Below are 24,372 nucleotides of genomic sequence, written 5' to 3' on the forward strand. Positions count from 1 at the left end.
ATGCTGTTGTGCGGAAAATTTTTTAAATATTTATTTTTCCGGGAAAAACTCATTTTTGGGGCGCCAAAAGTTGGCGGGTGGCTCAGGGGGGCCCAAAGTACGTTCAGTAAAAATTTGGTTGCTCAACTCCCCGGATTTTTTTGGGGAATTTGCACGACTTTTTCTGGCGCGAATTTTGAGAGTTTTGAACTGGCGACGCCAATCGACGCGGCGTCGCTTCCTGGTCACAAAAAACGTAGTTTTGCTGGGAAATTCGGCGGAAAACGCGAGAAAACTGCGAAAAACTAATTGTGGGAGGGAGACAGTATCAGAGTGATGTGCTGTCTCATTTTTTCTGGAGTAAAGAAAAAAACAAGAAATGTCCATGGAATACATGGAAAGAATCCATGAAGACGTTTTATGGGGCTTCATGCCAGAATCACGAGAATCACCGAGAATCACAACACCATCCAAGCAATCCAATCCAATCACAGTGTATCGCCGACCACTGAAACGTCAAAGTCGCTCCAATAAGGAAGTTGTTTGACTGATTTTCTCGTGAGTTTTCCTGGCAAAGGAGTGAGTTTTTCCCCGTGAAATGCGTGCACGCACCTGAAGGACAATGCGGTGGACTCGAGTGCAGTGCTCAGTGAGGTGCAACGGCGTGATTTTTGCTGTTTTCATCGCCCTCAGTGGACTGTTTACAAAATGCCATGGCAGCCAAGGTGAGTGTCGCCCCAAACAAACTTTTCCGCCGCAACCTTTCGGGGCCATCTGCGGCAAAAAATGCCGGCTTTGGGGCTCATCAGGTACACAAATTGCTCAAAAGTGCCCCCAAAGGGTGTGTGGGGGTGCAAAATTCACCCCAATGGGCATTTCCTTTGACCCTCCGTGGCTACTCCTCTGCAATTATTTATCGATCTGTCGCCGTGCGAGACTTCTGTGTTATTTTGCTCCCGCACCCCATAATTCCAATTGTGTGGGCTGCGGGTGGGGCTACAGGGAAGCTAATGTTGCCCATGGAGAGACTTTTACTCTTCCCGGTGCTGCAGGATTCGTGAAAAGTCTTCTCAGGATCGTCCTTTTGGGCTGTTTGCTTTATCCCTTTGTCCGGGAAGCTTCCCCATCTCGTTTAGCCTTTTTAGGCCACTTGACCATCTCCACAATTTTTGCTGATTCTCACCATTGGACGGGCAGTGAGAATGAGACTCAATGCAAGTAGCTGGGAGCAAGGAGAATGAGTTGGAGGCCCAGGAGTGTGGGAGGAATATTCAATAATAGTCAGGAGAAAATGCCCAAAGCGTGCGAAGAATTTCAAGATCTTGCCATTTGATAGGGTTCACCTCTAAAATTGGCAAAGTGGGTAAAGTGGGAGGATGTTAAAGTACTTCCGTGACTTTCTGAAGCTCCACTGAGGGGGCTTGTAGGGGAGCCACTTCTGCCGATGGTGCTGAAGAAGTTTTATTGGAATTATCTTTTCAATAAGGTTCATTCAATTCACTTTAAATTGCTTTCAAGGCTTTCAGGGGTTGTTTAGGGAAGTTTTTAAGATGTTCTAGTTGATGATTTCCCTTCTTTTTGATTTATTTATGAATACCTAAATGTAATTCTTAGAGATTTTTTAAAAGTTTATCAGGATAAAAAATTAAAAAAAATTAAGGGACACAATCCTGGAACATTTCTAATGATTCTTTTTTGATTTTAATAATAAAATATTAAAAAAATTCTTTAATTGTTTTTTTTTTTTCTTATTAATGATGTAAATCTTATCTTCTTTTTCCTATTTCTTAAATTATCTAAAAATGGCAAATCCTTTAATTTGAAAATGAATTTTATACAACAATTTATCTTAAAAATTAATAAATACAATAAAAATAAAAATTGAACTCTAAATTGATTTAATTATTATTTTTTTACTTTTCGAGTTGATGTCTTTCCTTTCTTTTCATCAATTCGTTGTCTTGGAAAAAAATGAGGCAAGTTTACACATAGAAAAAATATTTCTTATGAATTTCTTTAAAAGAAAAAAAAAACATTTAAAATTTAATTAAATTTTTTTTATAATTCCCAAAGAAAATTTTCAATCTTGATGGCTTCATCGTGAGCCTAAAGAAGGTGAAAAATAAAAAAAAATAAATAATAAAAAACAGACCTTTCTTCTTAGTTTCGAACCCACTACTTGTAGGTTGTTGAACTCGTGTGCTACCCATTTGACCCATCAACTCATTGAATTCATGCAATTTTGTGATTATTTAAGCTTATATTGACCTCTTTTATTTTCCCCTAAATACTAAATCTTGCAAACATAGCTCAATCTATGCAAATAGAACGTAATAAATTCTTGAAAAAAAAGAAGCACAAGAACAGCAACTTTTCTTTGCCTTATCAAATTGGGGATTTTTACCGCAAAGAGAAAAATGCAAAAAAAAAAAATAAATCCACAGAGGGATTAAATTAAATACCACACGGGCACTCCTTTGCGTCTTTTGCGGCATTAAAAGCTCACTTTTATTGGGTCTATTGTAAAAAGTATTACATCGTGCTTGGATTGACTGCGAAAGAGGTGAAAGAAGAAGAAATTGAGGAAAGACATTCTGTGGGAGGGGGGAGATACAACAATAAAAGGAAATGCCACTATTTATAAATTGACGTGTGCGCTTTTTGTTATCAAAAAGACAAACTGAAAGAGCGTAAGGCGAATGAGTAAAAGAAGTTCATTAATCAATTTGTAAAACAGGGCGGGAAAAAAGTGATGAGATTGATCATTTTACGCGCGCATTTGTGGGCAAAACTGACTGTGGCAAAAGAGCGGGAGGTTAATTGATAAGGAAATTTAAAAAAAAAGAGACGCCCTGTTATCAGTTACAACAATAAATTTGCTTTGCGCGCGAGAAATAAAAATTAACAAAACATTTAAGCTTCACGCGCGGCAGGGTGATCCAATAGACAAACTCTGTAATGAAATCAGGGGGAAGTCCGTGTCAAAAATCAATAGTTTTGGTGATAATATTTTTGCTATGTTTGCACTCTCGGTGTGAGTCCCCCGCTTGGAGTCTTCTCCCCTAGTTAGAGTTGGTAAATCCCATTATTAGCAGCAAGAGAGCCTAAAAGAGTGATAGACGATATCTCACTTTCAGCCGTTTTTCATTGGACAATCTTATCAGAGAAATCACAAATAAGAATTTCTCTTTATTTTTCCTTTTCGCTGCTTTTTTTCTTCAACAAGCAAATAAAGCTCAAAATTGCAAAATAAAAAATATTCAAACAAGGGCAAAGAGAAGAAACACTTAAAAGGTCAACAGTCGCGGAAAAGCCAAGACCGGTGGCGCGTAAAGGCATCGTAAAGTTTTTCCGAAGAAGAAAAAAAACGCGGAATCTCATTATTAAATTCTAAAAGCTTTATTAACCCACTAAATGACATTGACGGCATTCTTTTTCAAATTGGAATCTCTGTCGGAATCGGGTTTGGTGGCTCTGTCTCATAAACATCCTCCTTGATCTTATTTAAATTCAAAATAATCAACACAAAGATGCGCCACCAAAGAGCGTCTCTTTAGCTACTTGTTTATTATTTTTTAATTTAGATTTATTGATTAGAGAAAAAAATTAATATCAGTGGCGTTCTGTTTAGGTGTCTAAACGCTCTAAAAGTTCAAACTGTTTTACTTTATTTTTCTCTAAGCAGTCAAATAAAATTATTTTCAGTTTAAAAATGATTAAAAAAAAAATGATTTTTAACTGTTAAAAACGTTAGATATTAGAAATGTCAAACTTTAGTAAATAAATGTTAATGAGGAAACGTCAAATGTCATAAACGTTAAAATAGGAATGTCAAAAAAAAAGACAAACGAATGAAAAGAAACGTCAAATATTAAAAAAAAAAAACGTCAAGTTTTAATTGACATTTTTTTCTATATCTTTTTAAATGAAAAGAGGCGTCAAACGTTAGAATTGCTGAAATAAATTCTCAGAGGCCATTAATTTAAATGCAAAAGTAATGAATTTATTTATTTCTAAACCGTTATTTCTAATTTAATTTGTTTTTAGGATGTTTCGTACCTTAAAAAATTAGTCCCCTCCTTGAATAGATTTCTGACTACGCTGGATATTTTTTATTAAAGTAATTTTTCCTTTTTTCCTTCAATTTTTCCTCAATCATTCTCAATATCTGTCACTCCTTGAAAATACCAAAAAAAAGGAAATAAAACGAGCAGAAAAGGATTGAAAAATGTCCTTGTCAAAGGATTGGAATGTCCAGAAGAAAAGGGGTTTTATTGGGAATGTTAAAATGCGAGAGGATCAATATTGAATTGAAAGGAAATTGATGAAGAATTTTAATTCTATTCTCCCAAAAAAGTGAAAAGGAGGATTCTTTCCTCCACAAAAGTCGCCTCAAATATACAGAATTTCAGTGATGGAGACAATCTTTGTGGAATTGTTTAGGCCAAAGTGAATAATCCTCCTGAAAAAGAAGTTGTTTGATCATTTTCACGCACGAGTGACAAATAATAAATTCCTTCTGCTTCGACGACACGTTCTTCAGGAGGCCGAAAAGGGGATTATTGGGCGATGTGAATGGAAGAGGAGAAAAGTAAAATAAAATGTGGGATTATATTTTTTCAAGAGAAGAAGGAAGGACTGCAACACCTTTCCATTAACTAAGCTGCTCCCCCTATTTGTTTTTTTCTTTGTAAAATCTCACATTTCAATCTTATTAATTGATTGACAGCGCAAAAGAAGGGGAAGGGTGAGCTTTTATTGCAATTGAACTTCTTTTTTTTAACCTTCTTCAGCAAGAGAGATCAGAGCATTATCTTGCTGGTAATCCCTCCAATGTTGGTTTCTTTGTATGGAAAACATTTAAATTGCTCCGAATTTGGACAAGATATCGAGAGATAAATGAATTTATCTAGACAATGTTGATCTCTAGCGACATTTTCCATTTGAATTTTCATCTAAAATTTCGCTCAAAAAGGGTTTCAATTCGCAAAATTTGTTTGAAATAGACGATTGTTGATTGTTTAGCTATACGTTCACGTTTCTCTTTATTTATTATTTAAAAGAAAATGTTCTCTTGCTCAGGTATTTTTAGCACAGTATTGCTTGAAAATACTTTGTTGTACAATTTATCAAATGAACGACATTTTGTAAATAAATAATAAAGAAACATTTTGAATAAATGAAAATGCGATGAAAGATTTTCAAAAGTTCGCTCAGTTTGAATGCACAAAACGTTGATTGAGCACGTGCAGAAATTGCTGCAGGAAGAAAATAAATAGGTAAATTAATTGGCTGCTGCCTGGAGAAATTTAAAATGGAGTTGTTTTTAAGAGACTTTATTGCATGTAATTGTGTCTGTTTGAATTATGAGAAAATATTGCTGGTTGTAAGATTAATTATTAAGTATATCTCTGAGTGAGATATTTAATTTGTTGTTGCTGAGGAATTTTTGTAATCATTAACCAATGGTTTTTGCAATAGGGGGTGGTTTTGAGATTAAAATATTTGAAATGAAAATAAATTTAGAAATCTTGAAAAGAAATCTTGATTCTCTTTATTTAAAATAAAAATAAATCGAAATAGAATCTTTTAAAAAAAAAATAAAAATTAAGGCAAGAAAAATGTATTCTTTGTTTCAAAATATTAAGCTAATTAGGTCAGTGGTTTAGCACACCACCTTTCCAACCAAAAAGTCGCAAGTTCAACTCTCACTTGTGATTTCTTTTTTTTTCACTTCTGATATTTCTCACAATTCCCACCAATAAATTAAACTAAAAAATAAACTTCTCTGGATGCTTCTTTTTGTTTCAATGATGTACGTATTTATATAATCTTCTGAATGTCTTTTTTATCATGTTCTTTATGCCTTCCTCACAGTCTTTGCCATTGATGAAAACAATTTACGACTGTGTGAATGTTTTTACTTCCAGACGTCTCATTATTTGATTGATTGATTAATTAGGCAGACGATTGAGCCTTGATTCTCATTTTACTTTATTTTTTTTTGGTGCAAAGTCAGAGAGAAATGATATAAAAAAGACACGAGAATGTATGTCATCTGTTTGAGGGGTTTCCTGTGCAAAATTTGTGAGTTTAATTTCGTGTTTGGGAGATGGTGGTGTTGATGGGGAGACATTGTTAAATTCACGCGAAAGCTTTTGCTCAAATTGTCTAATTAAATCCCCCATCAATTTTGCATTAAGCCCCGGTGTGGTTGGAGATATGCAAATTGATGGTACAGCCGCCGTAAAGGCGGAGAGAGAGGGCGGCTTTTGGCTCAACAATGTGGTCGCCAGTTAATCCGCAGCTGATCTCGTGCAATTCAAACGGACAAGGTGGCGGGAGAAGGTACTCCGCGATGATTTGGGCGGATGATGGGGCAGCAGCAGCAGCAAAAAGCGGGAAGAAGTGCAACGAAGAGGTAGCTGGCTGCAATGAAAACGTCTGTGCAAGATGAGAGAGAGAGAAGAAGCAAAAAAAGGCAGAAGGAATGGGACGTCGTGGTAGAGTCACGCTCGGGGATTTGTGCGAAGTGACTTTAATTTGCTGTTATTATCGTCATTATGTCTCGTCGGGTGAATTGCATAGTGTTCAGAGATGCAGGCTTTCGGTGTGAAATGAGATATGTATTGAGTATTCAAATGGGCGAAGATCATGCCCGGGTGTGTGAAGAGATTGAAGAGATTTGGCATCTTCAAGTTTACCACATTGTCCATGACACTCTCTTTGCACATTGGAAGGTGAGGGAACAATGTCCGGTGTGATTATTCAATTTATTCATTGGAAATCATCTTTCTTGTTTGCAAATCACGCCGGGAAATTGTTCAGAGAATCGATTGTGTGGTGTCTTGCTGTGCTGAAATTGTAGTCAATCAGGTAGGGGGTGAAAAGAACCATCAATGGGAGAGAAATTCTAATCTCTGTTAGAGGAAGGATTGTTAATAATTAAACATGGAATGACTTTTAACGGAATTGAATAAATTTAATTTAAATTTTGCTTAAAAAATTCTCCAAAAAAAACCGTTTCCAGGCATAGTCAAAATTGCAAAAAAAAATTTCTCGCTAGGTGGCGCTGAAATAAAATAAAGATAGACTTATTTAAAGTAAATCAAGCAAAGCATTATTTCACTCGAATATCAAAAAACTCTTACAGATCGTTTGTTTTCTCAAATAGTAGGTAGGCAAAATATTTCTACGCTAGATGGCACTGTAAATGATTTTCAAGAATAAAGATATATTTTTTTTATTTTTGTAAACAAATCAAACCTTTTTGTATTCAATGAGAATACTATAGAACTTATTTTGTTTGTTGGGTTGTAAGTTAAAAGAGATCTCGTAAAAACCTTATAACGTTGAAATCATGCAATCAAATAAATTCACAGCGAGATGGCGCTGATAACAAGTTAGAATAGCATGCTTGATGCTTCCAGCGACGTTTCGATTAATTTAATCACTTCTTCAGGCTCCAATTTCAACAAGCAGCAGCAAAATATCTCCCTGCCGCGAAAGCAAATAAACTTTTTGAACAAACCTCTCCTCTTAAAAGCAATGCAAATCTCTACAAGAGATGAAGTACTTCTCTTCTACCTTTTGAGCAAGCAGCATAACTTTTTGAGAGACTTGGAGGGAAACGAAAGAAGGAAAAAAAAATCTTCCAATATATAAATTCTTTGTATATTTTGCACAGCGCCGTACGTGTATTGCTCATTTCTGAAGGCAAACACCCATATCAAAGTGAAATAATCTCAAATCGTGCTGAAAACAATACCAGAAACTCCTCTAGGCGCGCAAAAAGATTCAAACTATACGAATTTATTTTCCTTTGCAAACCGCAGTGGAAAAGCACAACAGGAAATAATTTTACTTGAGAGCTTTTTGTGTGTGTGTGTTAAGAGAATTTTCGCAAGTTAATTCTTGCAAAGTGCCGAAATGAGGAGATTCATTGAAAAGTGGATGAAAATATGAACTGAAACAATCAAAAGAAAATTCTCTTTGGAATTGAGGAAGAATAAATTATAAAATATTGATAATATTTCCACTTCCGACACTGTAAATTATATATTTTGTAAATGGTGTGCAATTCCTTAATGGCACAAGAAGAGATGCCTTCACCCAAAACAACGAGTGGCTGCTTAGAAAATTGCACCACTGCAAGGCGAAATATAAAACTTTCACATAAATTTTCCCTCCACTTTGCTGTTTTTTCCCTTTTCTCTCCACAAGCTCATGGTAATATGGGTGTTTGGGTGAATGATAATGCTGTCTCAAGGCAAAAATTATGTTGGCTAATTAGCATGAGATGGGGAGTTTCCTTATAATGCTCTCTCTATGTGGATTTTTCAGTTTCCCGTAAAAGCCACACTGAGAGTGGATTTAATAAATTATTTCGCGAATTTTGTACAGCAAACAATGCTTGAGTTGTTTGAGAAAACCCACAAATTAAGAAGCTTCGTTGTTGCAGAAGAATTAAGGAGATGTTATTCAGGAGATTTAGCGCCATCTAACGAAGAAAATTTTTGAGGGAATATTTAATTATTTAAGGTCTTTCTTAGACAATTCAAGAATCAATTGAAATTAGTCTTAAAAACTCAACGTGATCCTTAAATTTCTTTAAAAATCCTCGAAAAAATATAGTTGAATTGAAGAACAGCGCCATCTAGTAGAGAATTTAGTATCTCTAAATTGACAAAAGAAAAAGAATAGACTTATTCTTTTATTCAAAAACATTTCTATGTAAGTGCTCTACAAATAATCTCAAACATAAATCGTTTTGTAAAAATTATTTAATTACAACTCGTGATTCCAAGAACCTCGACAAATATTTTTCATGGAATTAACTACACAACCAAAGACCGCATTTATGCAAATAGAGTGAGATGTAGAGAAATTACGCACGTCAATTACATCACTATTTCAATCACACATCAATTAAACGAGATATTTTCATAATAAATGGTTGAAAAAACTTTCAAACTTGTAATTGGAATTTTCTCCCTGGATCACCCTGTACGCAGTCAGAGGCCTTTTTTTCAATATATTAATTTCAGACATTTATTTAGAGACAAAAATGGATTTAGAAGAGAAGTTGGGAAGGTTGAGAGGAACGTGCGTGCGAGTGGAATCAGCAGGAGGAACTTTTAAATAAAGACCAAAATGCATTCGGTGCGACCCTTCAATGTGCATTCAGATGGAAAAAATCATCATAGGGGTGACTCGCCCTTAATCGTGCTCTATATACTACTTTCCCAAAAATAAATCCACAAACACACAAATCAAAAAAATCTCAATGGCACATTTTCATATTGAAAGAGCAACATTTAATGGCAAATTGATTGATTTTTTTTAGCTTCACCTCGATTTGTCAAACTTCTTTTTAACATTGATGACGAAGCAGAATCAAAGATAAGCTCGTTTCGTGGATTTATTTATTGTGTTATGAGCAGCTGAAATTCCATATGGCGGACTTTGTGGAAGAGATTATTTAATAAATATCATTGTGCTGGTAATGTGTTTAGTTTGTGGAATTGTGCTGCCATCTGTTGTGAATTATCTGTCAATGTTTTTCCTAGATTTGTAGGAAAATCATTGAAATTTTCCAAAATATTGCTTTTGAATGAAAACTGCGAAAACTATCCATTCATTTGCTAAATGAATTTAATTTTTTTTAAAGAAAATAATTCCTCTACTAGATGGCGCTGATTTCGTTTTGCAGCACATCTTCTTCAGGGCATCACATTTTGGGGAAAATCATAATGGTCATTTACCCTTCTTTTTTCAACAAATTCTTTTTATTTCTTATCAAAGAAATTTTAAAGAGGAAAAATAGGGAAAATTGAAAAACTCTCACAGAATTCTTTAAACTTTTTTTCTCAACCACCCCCCACCGGGAGAAGAGCCAAAAGAGGCAGCACAGCCAAGCACTCAGTTAGCACCATAGTTAGTCATTTGAGGTGCAGCCATAAAATTGGTACACTGTGCCAACTTGTCAACATTAAATGGGATGCCATCTCTCTCTTTCGTGGCGGTGTGTAAATAAAGTTTTGAGATAGAGACGAAAAGCAGAGTCTATATTATGGCCTATACGGGGTGTGTGGAGATGAAAAAAAAATATCACGATCGGCAGGAGGTAATAAAAATAAATCAAAATGCAAATAAGGAAATTATATGGAGAATTTTTTCTTCTTTTAGATGAAAAAAAAGAGAAGAAAAATCTGTGCTCATGAAGGAGGCAAATATATTTAATACTATCATCATAAAACGCAATCTGGCAAATTGAATCTCTCAATATGTCTTTTGCGACAGTTTTACGCGAATCTCCTCTGTCTGCTCTGTTGTGTCGAATAATCATGCCCTCTGCAAAATAGAATATCGGATGTTTTCCAATGAAATCATAGAAATTAACATAAATATTCTTGTTGCATTGAGAGTTAGAATAAACTCCACATGTCGTTTACATTTTTATTCACATGGCTTGTCCCTCAGCATCTCCCATGGTTGATTGATGAAATTGCCGCCGTATCTCAGTGCTTCATCACATACAAAAATGGGCTGTGGACGCGTTTCCTCCCTGGCGCCACAATTACAGAAGAAGAAAAAAAATAAAATAAATTCACTAAAACCCTAAATCACCGCATCAAGTGGGAAGAAAGCTCATTAAGTCATCATCGCTCAGTGAGCTTCTCTTTTTTTTCTTCTTTCCTCTCTTGCTCTGGCTTTTCCTGTCCATCATCCATGCTTCCACTGAAAATCTCTCTCAGATATTTTGGCCTCACCATGACCTCTTGCGCGTGAAGCAAAAATCCTTCCACGGAGAGGCTCACAAAAGAAAAGACAAATTCATCACTTATCGCTGTTGGTGTGCCCCTCTGAATTTAAAACTCTTCACTCAGAGACCTCGTAAAACAATCAAGACTCCACAAGAAGGTCTTTCCTTGCAGTCTCTCTTTCTCCCCTTTAATGGGGAAATGTCGAATCTCCCCCCCCCCCTCAATCCATTTGTGTTAGAGTGGTTAAAATAGTAAACAAAAAGCCGTGAATAAAACTTTTTTTTTCGAAGGGATAAATCTTCAACTTCGGCGGGATTTCTTACAATAACATGGGAATTCCATTGACCTTCTTGTGGAAGAGAATTCTTGAGACAGTTCTTGAGAGAAGGAAAAATAGTTTGGTTGTGAGAAAGGGGTGTTTCAGTGCTTAAAAATATTTTATTTTCTCTGATGTAAGTGTGATGAAGGCGCCGGGTAATGCTTTTTTTTTAATAATGAAGACATTTTGTTTATCATTTTGCAAATTAAGTTGCAAGAAAGTAATTTTAATAAACGACAAGGTAGATTTTGTGTTTATTGTGCATTAAAATCAATTTTATATTGAGATGGAGGCGCCTGGTAATTACTTAAATCCTCAATATTAGTCTAAAAAATAATCATAACATGCTTAAAATTGATTTAAAGACCATTTTTCATTTCTTTTTACCTTAAAGTCAACAGTAAATCGAGATAAAAGCTCCTGATTCTTTATTAAATTATGAAATGTTGTAAATATTGCAGTGGAGACGCCTGGTAATGAATAATATCGCAAAATGTGTTAAAAAAACAATTTTTTGTGCAGAATTTATATAGTTTTATTGCAAAAACAAATTGTAATTATACAAAATATTTAATATATTCAAGATTAATTACCAAAATGTTCAGAATATTTGAGAATTCTGTTTGTATTCTGTTAGTTATTTGCCCCTTATTTGCTTGAATATTTTGCGAACTTTTTACTATCTTAAGTGGATTTACTTTCCATCAATAAATCAAATATTTAAAGGAAGAAATTCCTTAGAAATCTTAAGAATCAAAAAGTTCCTTGTCAAACATTTCAGAAGGAAGAAGAAATTGAATTTTAAATCAAATAAAAATTCAACTAATTCATTATTTTTAAATCCCCTCGCTTAAATTCCAAATGTATCCTTTTTATTTTAATGGCCATTGAAGGGATATTTTCATTGAAAACAATGACCGGAGGAATGCATAATACAGATACAGAAAAAAAATGGATGAGAAAGGATTTTATTCCAATTGATTCGTTATGCAGGATAGGTCATGCGAAAATACGTTTTATAAAACAATCTTCCTCGTTGTGCCGTACATAAAAATCAGTCTCCCATTGATTTTCAATTCTGTGCAATCTGACTTTTTTCCTCTTGCTGCACATCGAGGGTTGTACTGAAAGGGAATCAATCCTGAATTGAAATACCTTACTATGTGTGTATCTTGGCGAATGGATATAATACAAGAGAGGACGAGCTCTGGTGGCAAAAGAAGTGCACAATATTTGCTTAACGACAAACTCGCATTCAATTCAGCCGCCTTGCCTTTCCATATAGTCGTCCTCCTAGTGTTTACCACGCTATTTCCCTCTCTTTCTCTCTGACTCACGGAGATGTGCACAAACAAAGTTAGGGGTGGGATTGCGGAATGCATGTTGTGCCACTACTGCTGCAAAAGTAATCAATTTTGCGATTGATGTATTACACACAGTGGGTTGATTCATAAGTAAACTCATTGTTATTTTGTGTGTCTTGCATACATTCCACAATTTTCGCCATGCCATTTTCACACACAAAGGACGCAAAGGATCGAGTGCGTGCAATATTGAATTCGTTGGATGTGAAATGTAATTCCATTGCTTACACACAAAGGGGGTTTACTGATTGAAATTGATTGAGAAACTAGGACGTAATTTCCTCTGGTCAATAATTGATTTTTTCTCTGATAAATTAGATGATTTTTTAAATATTTTGGGGGAACTTTCTTCAGCGCCATCTATTGGGAAAATTAGATTAAGTAAGTTGACTCAAGAATTGCTCCTTTAATTTTAGGAGTTTTTTTGTAGATCAATTGATGAGAGTTTTTTCTTTTTTTATTCTTTTAATTTTAAAAGGATGAAAATATTTTCCAGGGTGTAATAAATGATTTTTCAAGACTTTCGAATCTTTCGATTCAATTTTGATAAACTGTGTGTCTTCCTTTGAGACTACAGAGGAATCATTTCCACATTTCACGATTCTTTATCATTTCAACGATTCTTTATTTGCTTTCTAAATGATAACCTGCTCAAAATAGATTACGATTTTATCCTTGATATTGATTAAAGTTTCTTAAAATTAAATTTAATTAAAATTTCTTCTGCCAAAACTGTCAAATTTTGCCAAAAAATAATTAAAATTTAAAATTTCCAACGACAATAAATGTTGGCATAAAGCCTCTCATTCAACACCTGAAAAATATTTTTTTCAGTGTTTAGTAACAATGCGAAAGGAAAGAAAATACTTAACAAAAGGAGAGAGATCATTTGACATTTTCATAGAAAAAAAAAGAAGTTCAATATTGTATAAATTCTCTTTCATCCAAAAGAAGAAAAAAAAAGTCTGGGTAATAATAAAAATGGGAGTTTGTTTTGGACGATGGTGAAGGTCTCAGATGGATGGCAATGTGTGTGCAAATAATAGGTTGAAAATAGAGAGATTGAATGGCTTAGATATATATACATTTATAGTAGAGAAGGTTGAGGAGAGTGGATGATATGTGGATGAAGGAAAAAAAAAAAGAAGGTAAAGCAGCAGCTGCCTTTTGGAATCGTTTTGATCAAATTACTATAATATTTGCACACCTTAAGCGTTGCGTTGTGCGAAATTTGGGACGAAATAGAACTTGAATTTTTTCAACAAAAAATAGCTCTTTTTTATTAAGAAATTCAAAGGTGGTGCGAAGAGAAAATTTGAAATTTACGATGAAGAGGAAGATTTTTTGGCACATTTGGATCGTTCAACTTTTTGGGGTTAATATAATTGGTGGGTTTTAGCAATGGGTTTAGGAGTTTATTCATCAAAGTTATGAGCACACACACACAAGACCCATCCTCTTGGCCGCCCATTATAATGATAGTAATCTCATGCAAACGCGAAGGGAGAATTAACAGCTCTGGAGTGGAGTAAATTTAATGCCTTGTGTGAGAGATTAAATTTAATAATTTATGACTTTAACAAATTTAACGAAGAAGGAGGGGGAATGAATCCCCTTTACACAATTCCCCCTCATTGGGCTTCTTTTTGGGGGCATACTAAACGGAGGTCCACCAAGCGCGGTCTCATGATCAATAAAATTAAATTGATCAATTGAAAAATTAAATCACAAAAGGCGCAAGAAAAGTTTCAATTTCTAAGGGCGATGAAAAGGGTCATTTTCACTTTTGTTAATGATGATTCTTCTCCACAAGTTTTTCTGGGTATAAAGCACTGGTGTGGCCATAGAGGGATCATAAAAGTAAATTAGATGTTTTAGGAGTGATGAAATTTCTAGGTCCATTGCGGTGAAATGACCAGAAAAATGGCTGAAATATAATAACTTCGTTAAAAATCGTTTTTTATTGAAGTTTTCATTGGTTTTTTGTATGAGAAAGAGTTCAAAATGGAACGATTTTGATAAGTTTTTGGATGGTTTAAAAAGCTTTTATATTGTGATTCTTTTTCCGTAACGTTCTATTGAATTTTTAACTAAAATAAGTAAAAATTCGAATTATTTGTTTTCACTGACAAAATTATACAAACTTTAGTAACCGATGACCCGATTTGTATAAGTTTTTTTATAATAAATTTATTTAATTAATAATTAACTAATTTAATAATAATTGTCTTTTAAAAAAATAAAATAAAGCGTACTGATCGACTAATTTTAATGTTTTTTAAAATTATTTTTGAAGAATTCTTTAATTTTTTTAATGATTTTTCTAACTTTCTTGCCATTTGTTTCATTCTGGAAAAAAAAAACTGAATGAACTCACCAAATCACCGATTTAAAACAATTTAAGAAATCCATTCTTCGGACATTTCCCTTTGCCTGACCTACAAAACAACGATGAAGGGGAGTGCAATTGAATTTCACATTAAGAAAAGCCAATAGATATGAAAGTCTGTGATATAAATCAATTTAATTGTGGTTTAGATGATGAGGGAGGCGAGTAATTTACTCCCAAGAATGGTGAGAAATAATTGAAATTTATTTTCCATGTAAAATTTCCCGCCTTTTCCAATTTTCATGCAAACCGTGAAATTTTTTTTCTTGTAAGTAAAACGACCACAAATGGAAGAGAAGATAAATGTTGGCAACATCGTCAATTTGTCTCCATGACTAATTTCTCATCATCATTCTCGTATTTCACATGAATTTGTCACCTGCAGTAGTGAGATAGGCTGTCTCTTGTGGTTGTAGGCTGGCAATACAAAGACGGTGGATTAAGTTTTCCGTTGATGGTGGGGGGAAACCGCGCGGATTTTAAATGGTTCTTTTTTGGTTTAAAAAAGGAAAATGAGCAGAACGCGGGAGTTTTAACTTTATTTTTGGGCATTGAATGAGGGGGAGTGGATTATCGTCCCGCAGACATGGCGCGCACGACAATTCCCTCCAAAAACATGCGACAGTCTTTCATCCATTTGTTGAGGAGATATACCTAAGGAAAAAAGAAAGAAGAAGGAGGGCAAAAAGTGTGATGATTTCCTTCTATCTTGTGCAATTTGTCGCTATAAATAAACTTCAAGCGAGAGAATTGTTTATGGGATATCAAAACAATTTGTTATACGTTGATACTAATCTAAATCTTCAGGAGGGGATTTTCTCTGGCAAGGCCTAATTGGAGTTGTTGAGTGAGTGAGAAAAGAGACCGTGACTAAATAAATCTGTTGAAATTGATTAGATGGATTTTGTAATGCCCTAAATTTAGTATAAAGTACAATTTTATTCAAGACTGCTTTAAGGGACATTGTTCTGCAGTGAGACACTGAAAGATTTTTGCAAGAGATTTGGTGTAAAAATTCAAATGACAGTGTCAAAGGTTCAAAAGGCAAATTTCTTGGGCACATTGCACATTGAATTATGAAATTTTGTCACGATTTACAGACTTATTGATGAAATAATGGAGCAATTGTGAAGTTTGGTTGGAATTCTCCATGGAGAAAGTCGTGGGAAATGGTGGAAATTTCGTAGGATTTGCCTGATGTGTGCCAAAATTTCTCCTGAATTGAAATAGAACCAAAAAAACCCTAAAATATATTAATTTGAACCAAAAACTCTTATAAACTTTTGAAGAAAACTCAAAAATAGATTTGTGCTCCACAATTTCAGTCACAAATCTGTCTGTATGAACGACAAGATACATCTATGACTCAAAAAAAATCTCCTTGCAGGCAATAGAAAATTTTAACTATTGGCAAATAAGATTGCAGTTAAGACCCCAATAAAGACGCTCGCGCGCGCGCCTTTAAAAGTGGATTAGATCGAAGAATCGTGATTTATTACAATATTTCGCATGATGGAAGTTTTGTATTCTAAACAATTTATTATAATTTCATTTTCCTCACTTATAAACATTTTAAAAGAGAGAGAAAATAGGGAAGATAGCTTGTAGACAATAAAAAAGAAGAGAAAAGTCTGCCACAACAATCACGATGAAATCAATAACACTGCTGGATACGAATCGTTTTTTGACATCAAACGATATATAATAAGTTATGGGAGTTAGTAGATAAAAGCGCATTGCGCGAGATAATTTCTCAACTTATGGAGCTTTTATACAAGAGAATAGTTTTAGGGCCATTTGGTGCAATTTCTGGCATTGAGAATCTCTCCTCCTCATCCTCCCAATGGGTGGCTGAGTGTTGTGAAGAAAGTCGCGCACACTGAAGATTCAGAAGATTCATGATGGTGGCGTGCAGTAAGAAAAAAAAGACGAAGAAATATAATAAAGTATTAAATTAACAATTGATTTGAAGCTGCATCTGTCGCTTCTAACTTTCTTGAGATGCCTCGAAATCTTATTCTCACCCAGTCGCGACGGGAATGTAAACACTTTTTTCCCTTCATGAGCATTGTGAAATGATATCTCCTCATGGGGCATGAAAAGAAAGGAGTTTTATGATTTGGTGAGAAGCCATAAAAAACGATTTTGTTATAAGAACAAGAAAGGCAGGGAAGATGGCATATAAGTTGAATTGGTTGGTGTGAAAGGTTTCAGAATGCATTGGTTTCAATTTTCACAAAAGAATATTCAGGTTTTTGTAAGAATTTTATGTTCGCAGGGAAATATTTATGGAGAATTATTGGAATTCTCCAGGGGAGAAAGTCTGAAAATTGCAAGAAATGTCATAGAAAATTCAGAAAACATCGAGATTTATATTTACTGGTTTTTCTTAATTAAAAAAAAATTGGAAAATCATACGAATTCTCCAGGAGAGGAAGTCTGAAAATTACAAGAAATTTGCATTCCCCAGACAATAGATAGGACATTCTCCGTTTTTGCTTAATTTCACGCATTTTCGAGACTTTGAGTGCAACCATCAGCTCAATAGACAAGAAATATGAGTCCCAACTAGTGGCAATTGTTTGATTCGTCGTAATTTCCACGCGGAGTTGAATATCTTGAAACGGATTTGGATATTGAGTTCAACGTGGAATGTGGTGTGTGTGTGTGAGAGTGAAGATTACAAGTTCTGTCCATATAAGAGAAGGTTTAAAAAGGCTTTTTTTCGCATTAATGTGAAATATGGTGTTGACTAACAATCGGTGGAAAATATAATTCTTAAAGTATCTCTCCATAAATGTAATATCATATTTCTCACAGACAAAATTTACATGCAATGATTGTTGTCACACCAAATGCAGCATCGCACCATTAGGAGTGTCCCTCATGCGCACAAAATACGCACAACTCAACAATGTGGTGGCATTAACGAGTAAATATTTCTGGAAAGTCTTTTTTTGTGTACCAACAATGATGGAGCTTTGCAATTGTAACAAAAGCCCGGTGCGGCAATTGTTGGATTTTCCGTATATACATATACATTGTATAGGGTACGCGGAGTACTCTGAAGAAGCCACAGAGAACATTTTTATACTTCTTCACCATAATTTAACACCAAACAACTCCCTTGATATTTTCCGCCTTTTGCTATTCATTCGTGTTTTTTTTTCCTCCCAAATGGTTTGTCGCTTTTTTCTTGTACTTCTTCTTGTATGTGTCTCTGCCACTGTTGATTCCCCTTCTTATGCCGAACCTCCCCTTTTTAAAATAGTTGACTTGTTGATAGATCGATTTGTTAGACAATCTATCAGAATGTCGCCTTATTTTCTTTTCATTTTCACGCTTAAAGAGGGGTCGATGTGACAAGAAAAAATTCTTTGTTGCACTCTCGGTCTTCTGCGGTTTATATGAGCTATATATTGATGAACCTTCTGGCCCTTTGAGCACCCCATTGGGATTAATAAGAGGAGGGATTAAAGATGTCTCAATCATCTTCTGTTTCATCCTTGTCTCGTTATTATATGAATATGGTAATGGGAATCATTATTTTCAATAACTAATGACACACTTCTTTGATGATGAAGGGGTTTAAATTTCAAAGATTCCCTGTCTTGCGTTGACGTCTTACTTTTCTTTGTTATTCCTTATTGAAGAAGACAGATTATTGCTTCTGTAGTTTGTTTAATAATTAACTTTCTAAACGATTTTCTTTCATTTCACTGAAAGAATTTTAACTTTTCAAGTACCAAATTCGACATTTTACTGCTTATTTTGTACTTGGATAAGCACCAAAATTCTTCTTCTTCCTTTTTTTGATTTTTAAGATATTATCGATATCGATATTCAATATCGATATAGAATCTTCTTCTTTTTTTCTTTTCTCATGAAAATTGAGGAAAATCATCTTAACCCCTGAAGAAGCAAAAAATGAAGTTCCTAATCCCCAGGAAGAGCCGAATTTCAGGAAAACACCACACATTTTGTATTATTGTTTAACAAATATAACCTAAAACTAAGAAAAAAAAGAAGAAGAAGTTTCAGTTGAATAATCGGTTTTTGAAAAAAAAGCGATATTGTGTGAAAATATAACCAGCAGCGCCTCTATATAGATATTTGAGAAATAAAGTGGTGCTTTTTCAACTTAATTGGTACTTAGAAAAGTAGTAAAACCGACAGTCGAAGCACAAACTGTTTTTTCAGTGTTATAATGAAAAAAAAAATGTTTTTCTTGAACTCCTGACCTTGAATCGAACCGGTGGTATTTTGTTTAGGAGTCTGTGTGCTTAACCATTAGGCTATCTTAGAGGTAAATTTAGAATCAAATAACATTAAATTATATTTCTTTCCAAAACATATTTTTATCAATTTTTTTATTATTTTCTTTGTGTAGCAAAAGTGAAAAAGAATGAAACAATCTCACCCACATTCTTTACCCCACAAAGAAGAATTAACTTCCTCTAAATATCACACTTAGGGATACACATATACAACTAAAACAATAAAAGAACAAACATAAATTTCAACTCTGGGAGCTTCTTTTTATTGATATTTACGAGAAAAATTATTGCTGGTAATTTTTTCCGAGTTATTCAACACACCCCAAACGTTAAACATTACTTTTCCCTTTGCACGGGGAAAAAACGATCCCATGAACTCCCCTTAAATTCTTTTCCACAGCATCCCTGTTGCAGAAGAAGGGCGAAAAGATAGTCTCTATGGTGGAAATAAATCAAGGGTGGTCTACCGTCAATCTAAGTGATGAATAAATCATTCTTAAGCCTTAAGCTTTGACTCTCTATTCTAGGCCACAAGTACAAACCGAGAGTGAGAGAGGGAACCTTTAAAGAGGGGAATGAAGAAATGACTTTCCCGCAAATTGATTCCAATTTTGTCCATTAAGGGGGGTTGATGTCCTTACCTTTGCTACCTCTGCTGAGTTTAAATTCCTAGCTCGCTTGTTGGAATTTTTTTTTAATGTTTAAATGTTATTTGGGGAGAAGCATTAGATGCGATGCCTGAAATACTGAGATAATCATCCCTTCGTGTGGAAATTTTACCGGAAAATTCTTTTCCACCCGAAAGAATTCCTTCAAAATAAATCTATCCGTTATATTTTCTCACCCATATATCCTGAATGTCTGCTAGTTTCTCTCGTCCACTATTAGTCTAGAAAATCTCCCAGAAATCTCCTTGAAATCTTTGTTTTATTTTCTCCCAAGGAGACAATATATTTTGACAAGTTACGTAAAGTGAATCAATATAGTTTTTGGGTGCCAGTTTCAGCTATTTTCTTGCAAAATTCATAAATTCTCCTATCTCTTTATTATTATTGATGTGGTTAAAACAATAAACTACTAGAAGGAAGGCACAACAAAGTGCTCTCCTTTCGATAAAGTCATTGTGAATTCCATCCCCACAACTTTCGCAGTTTCCGCATCCCCTTCCCTACTATTGGATGTTATCAGTGTGGCAAATGGAATGGCAAGCAAAGGGGCGACTGGAAGTGTGCTGTGGTGGTGAGTCTCGTTGGGGTTGACGACGGCAAAATATCTAAGTGACTTTCGTCTCAAGAGGGTAGTTCAATTAGGGGAGCATTTTTACCTTAGAAAGTTGCCTGTGCTAATTAAATGAGATGCTCTTTTACAAGTAGAAAAGGTCACAGTCTTGAAAGTAAGAGTGGAGAAAGGAGGTTTATCAATTTAAATGTCATGTGTTGTCTTAATTAAGCTGGTTGAACTTTAGTTTAATGAAGGAGTATAGAGTAAAAAATCCGAGTTTCCGAGCCTTTTTGCTTAATTTCATAAAAAAGTTTTCTAAGGAAATTAAAAAAAAAATTCAAAAGCAATTTAAAAAAAATAATTTTAATATTTCGTCAACTTAAATATAATTTCCAGAAATATTTCAATACATTGCTGTGGGTTAATACGTTAGAACACAGTCTACTTAACCAACTGTCGCCGGTTCGAATCTCAAGATTTTTTTTTTTGCAAAAAAGACTTTCACTTCATAAAAAAATGATATTTCTGTCTTATTCCTTTGGTTGCATTTTTCGCACAAAATAAATCATTATTCTATTTTCGTAAATAGAATTGAAGCAAAAGCCATCTGCAAAGTGTTTTCTATTTTTAATGAATGGGAGGAAGGGGAAGGAAATCAAAGTGAGAAACCCCTGTTTTTCACATCTTTATATCATCGCACAGAAAATGTCTTTTACGTTGTTACGGATGACTTGGGCGACACAGACGGGTGATGAAAGAAGAAAGACCCTCTTGAATTCATTTTTTTTGCAAGACAATCTCATATTCGTCGTCCTCTCGTGAATTCATCCATAAAGTATTAATTAATGAGCCGTATCCTTCAATGAGAATCCCTGTCTACGGCTCCTGGGGGCACACCACACACATTTCTCTGGGATCGTTTATTTTAATTCATCGTAGTTGTTGTACCCTTGAGGAAATGGACCAGAGACTATCTCGTTGTTGTCATCATTCGTCTTTTAATTAATTGGAATCTCTGGAAGCCACCTTTTTTGGCACCTTTTCTCACCTCTTGTGACCATCTCATTTCTCCACATCTTCGCAATTCCTTTGCAATTCCTATGGCCATTTGGCGCCTGAGCTTATCTTCTTCTTATATCCACTTCTTGTCTTCTTCTTATCCTCCCCTCCGCTGCCTGCCTCTTTTTGGCACCACAAACTTCAAGTCATCAAGCTCTATCGCACCAGGGCGTCATCATCATTTTCATCTCTAGCTCCACAACTCACACTAACCCCCTCCTCACCCCATACTCCCCAAAGGAACATCCTGGTGTGATGTGAGAAAGCCACGAAAACAGTGCCGCACATTATTATTTCCCCCCATTGTCTTTTCGCAAAACTCTCGAGAAAACATGCGAAGGAAGTGCTTGAGGATCAGGATGGTTGGTCCACCACCCGCCCCAAAATGACATTCGCACCACACTTTTATGGCTCCAACATTCTGTGTTTATCTTTGGTGACACACAGAAGGGGAATCAAAGAGGATGATTGTCATGGGTGGGAAGGAGTCCAAAGTAAGGAGTGAATGAGTGTGGAAAAAAAGGGAGGAAAAAGTACTTTCAATGACTAAAACACTTTGGTGCAGATTCTTCTTCATGCATTTGCCGAATTCGCACTTTTTTCCACACCATAAACATCCACTCTTCTCTCGCAGAAAGTCGCAGAAATGGAGACAATTTGGAAGTTCTTTTGCCATCATCGGTGATTATCTGGAAGGAAAGCATGTCACATGCAGGCAAAGAGATTACAATTAATTCTTTCTTAATGGGAAAACGAAATTTAAATAAACAAATTTAGCAGGGAATATTAAAATAAGGGTGGTGGAAAAAATCATTAAAGTTTGATAATTGAGAACCAGGAACAGGGTGTGTTGTGTAGTCAGGATATAGGACTCTCAGGATTTAATTAAGTGTCTGAAGTGGTTAGAAGTTACCAAATTAGGAATTTTAGGAATTTCTAAAGGAGGAATTGAGGATAAATTAAGGAATTAAAAATATAAAAACTGATGATTTTCAAAAAAAAAACTAGGAATTTTTATACCTAGTTTGAAACCTAGAAATCTATAAAACCTAGATTTTCAGTTAAAAATTTTAGAAATACAGAAAACCATCTTTAGATTTTTTTATCCTAAAATCATAACAAAAAAAGAAAATATCTAGAATTTTTCTTTTAAAGAATTTAAGAAAATATTTTCTAACTCTTCTGCGTCAGGGAATTCAACGTCTTTCAAAACTTCTTCCTCTCGTAAATCTTGATTTGTATCAGTGTGGAATTCAAATTACGTGAAGGAGTATCAAAAGGAACCACAAAGTGCAGTGGAAATGTTGTATTTTGTGCATTTTTCTTACGCTCTTCCATTTGGGAGGTATTTTCCTTTCAATGGAACTTTCTTTGAGAACGCAATGCAAGAATGTGGAATTGGATATCATTATAAAAATCCCCAAAAGAGATGTTCTTTTTATGCGAAACCTTTTCCACAAAGTGGCTCATCTGTCTGTGGGAATGCATTGAGAGAAAAACGAGTAAAATATATTTAAACTGAAAAAGCATTTTTAAATTAAGTCAAATCTCCGGGAATGAAAACGAGATTTCTTAATCCATTTGTCAGCATTTAAAGCAACGTCGAGGGATGAAAGTGATTGCCACAAGCATAACTGACTTGATATTTTAATTATTTTCTAATTTGTCACATGGCTTACGTGAGCAGAAATGGAAAAGTTTCCACATAGTTGAGGAATTGAAAGCTTTTTGCAGATATATAAATGCGGCTCCATCCAAAGTGGAGAGCATGTCACGAGGTTGTTAGTGAAAATGAAAATTCTGTGCCATCAACCTCTGACTTTAATCCTCGCGTGGTGTTGGCTATTCAGTTGGAAAAGTTAGTTTTTAGTGCTTCGGAAAATGGTTTTGTCGCATTGAATTGTTATTTTTTTTTTAAGCTTGTGAGATTATTCGGGGTTTAAAGTAGATGAAATCGACGTTAGAATTATAAAATTGAGCTTCACTTTTAGATAAATTGAAAAGCCAGCAGGAGTGCCAGTTAGATACTACTTTTGAGTGCTTAAATGCAGAATTTCTATTTACAAATAGAAAATTCATTAGGGAAATATTTTTCTATTTTAATTCATATTAGATTGAATTTGTCCAGTACTATCACGTGACTTTTATAAAATTTTCAGGCATTTTATGAGTTATCGAAGAAACTTTTAACCTTCTCCTGAGTCTCATTTCATACAAATGGACCCAGTTTAGATAGTGTTGTGCTTGTTAATGCCATTTATCATTGCAAAGAGTAGTTTTGTTAGACTCCGAGTAAAAAAAAAGAAGAACGAATAGTCCACTAAAGCAACAATTTTTATTTCCAACAATGTTCACATTTAAACTTTCCTTGAAGCTCTTGTCGCGTGGTGTGGAATAGAAAAATGGTTCGGAGTGTATACTTATTTTTTTTGTAATGGGGATGAGGGAGGAAATGAGAAAGAAAAATGAGGAGACTATCTGTGGTAATATTTATTAAATTGCTTGGGTATACGCGGCAAAAGTCGTTAAGTAATATTGTTGAATGTGGGTGTGATGGTCAACCACGGCAAAGTTTCTTCTCTCCTTGGAAATCGGGTGTGTCTACTCTTCATTTCTCTTTTCAATCCACATTCTAAAGGCGAGCACACGAGACTTTGAAATCGTCTTTTCATCTCTCAAAGAATGTTTCTTTAATGTGTGTGGGGTCATTGGGAGAATCTCTTCGCCCCAAAGGTGTGCACGTTAATTAACGATCATTTTAAAATTGCTAATATCGTTCCAGAACAGTAGATACAATCCAATTGACAGTTTAATAACTTTTTTCACAAGCCTACCAGTCATGCATATAAAAAGTTTACGATGAAGATGAAAATTATATATTCATAACAGGAAATAAGGTGATACTTGCGTATCGAATGGGATGTTTTTGCATATTTATTGTGAAAAATATTCTTCTCTTTTATTGATTCGATATAGCTTGGATTCTAAGCTCTCATGT

At 34.7% G+C, this 24,372-nt stretch overlaps 1 protein-coding gene across 2 annotated transcripts in view; it reads left to right on the plus strand.

Annotated features, from left to right (window-relative positions):
• The first annotated feature begins 465 nt into the window (after positions 1 to 465).
• The window catches only part of LOC129793475 (neogenin), a 45,989-nt gene continuing 22,082 nt past the window's right edge, over positions 466 to 24,372 (plus strand). For both annotated transcript variants that reach the window (XM_055833548.1, XM_055833549.1), the window contains exon 1: positions 466 to 704. In XM_055833548.1, the coding sequence (XP_055689523.1) occupies positions 602 to 704 (103 nt within the window). In that variant the 5' untranslated portion in view covers positions 466 to 601. The remainder of the gene's footprint in view (positions 705 to 24,372) is intronic.

The sequence above is a fragment of the Lutzomyia longipalpis genome, chromosome 3 (assembly GCF_024334085.1).
Source record: "Lutzomyia longipalpis isolate SR_M1_2022 chromosome 3, ASM2433408v1".
In the NCBI taxonomy this organism is placed as follows: Eukaryota; Metazoa; Arthropoda; class Insecta; order Diptera; family Psychodidae; genus Lutzomyia; species Lutzomyia longipalpis.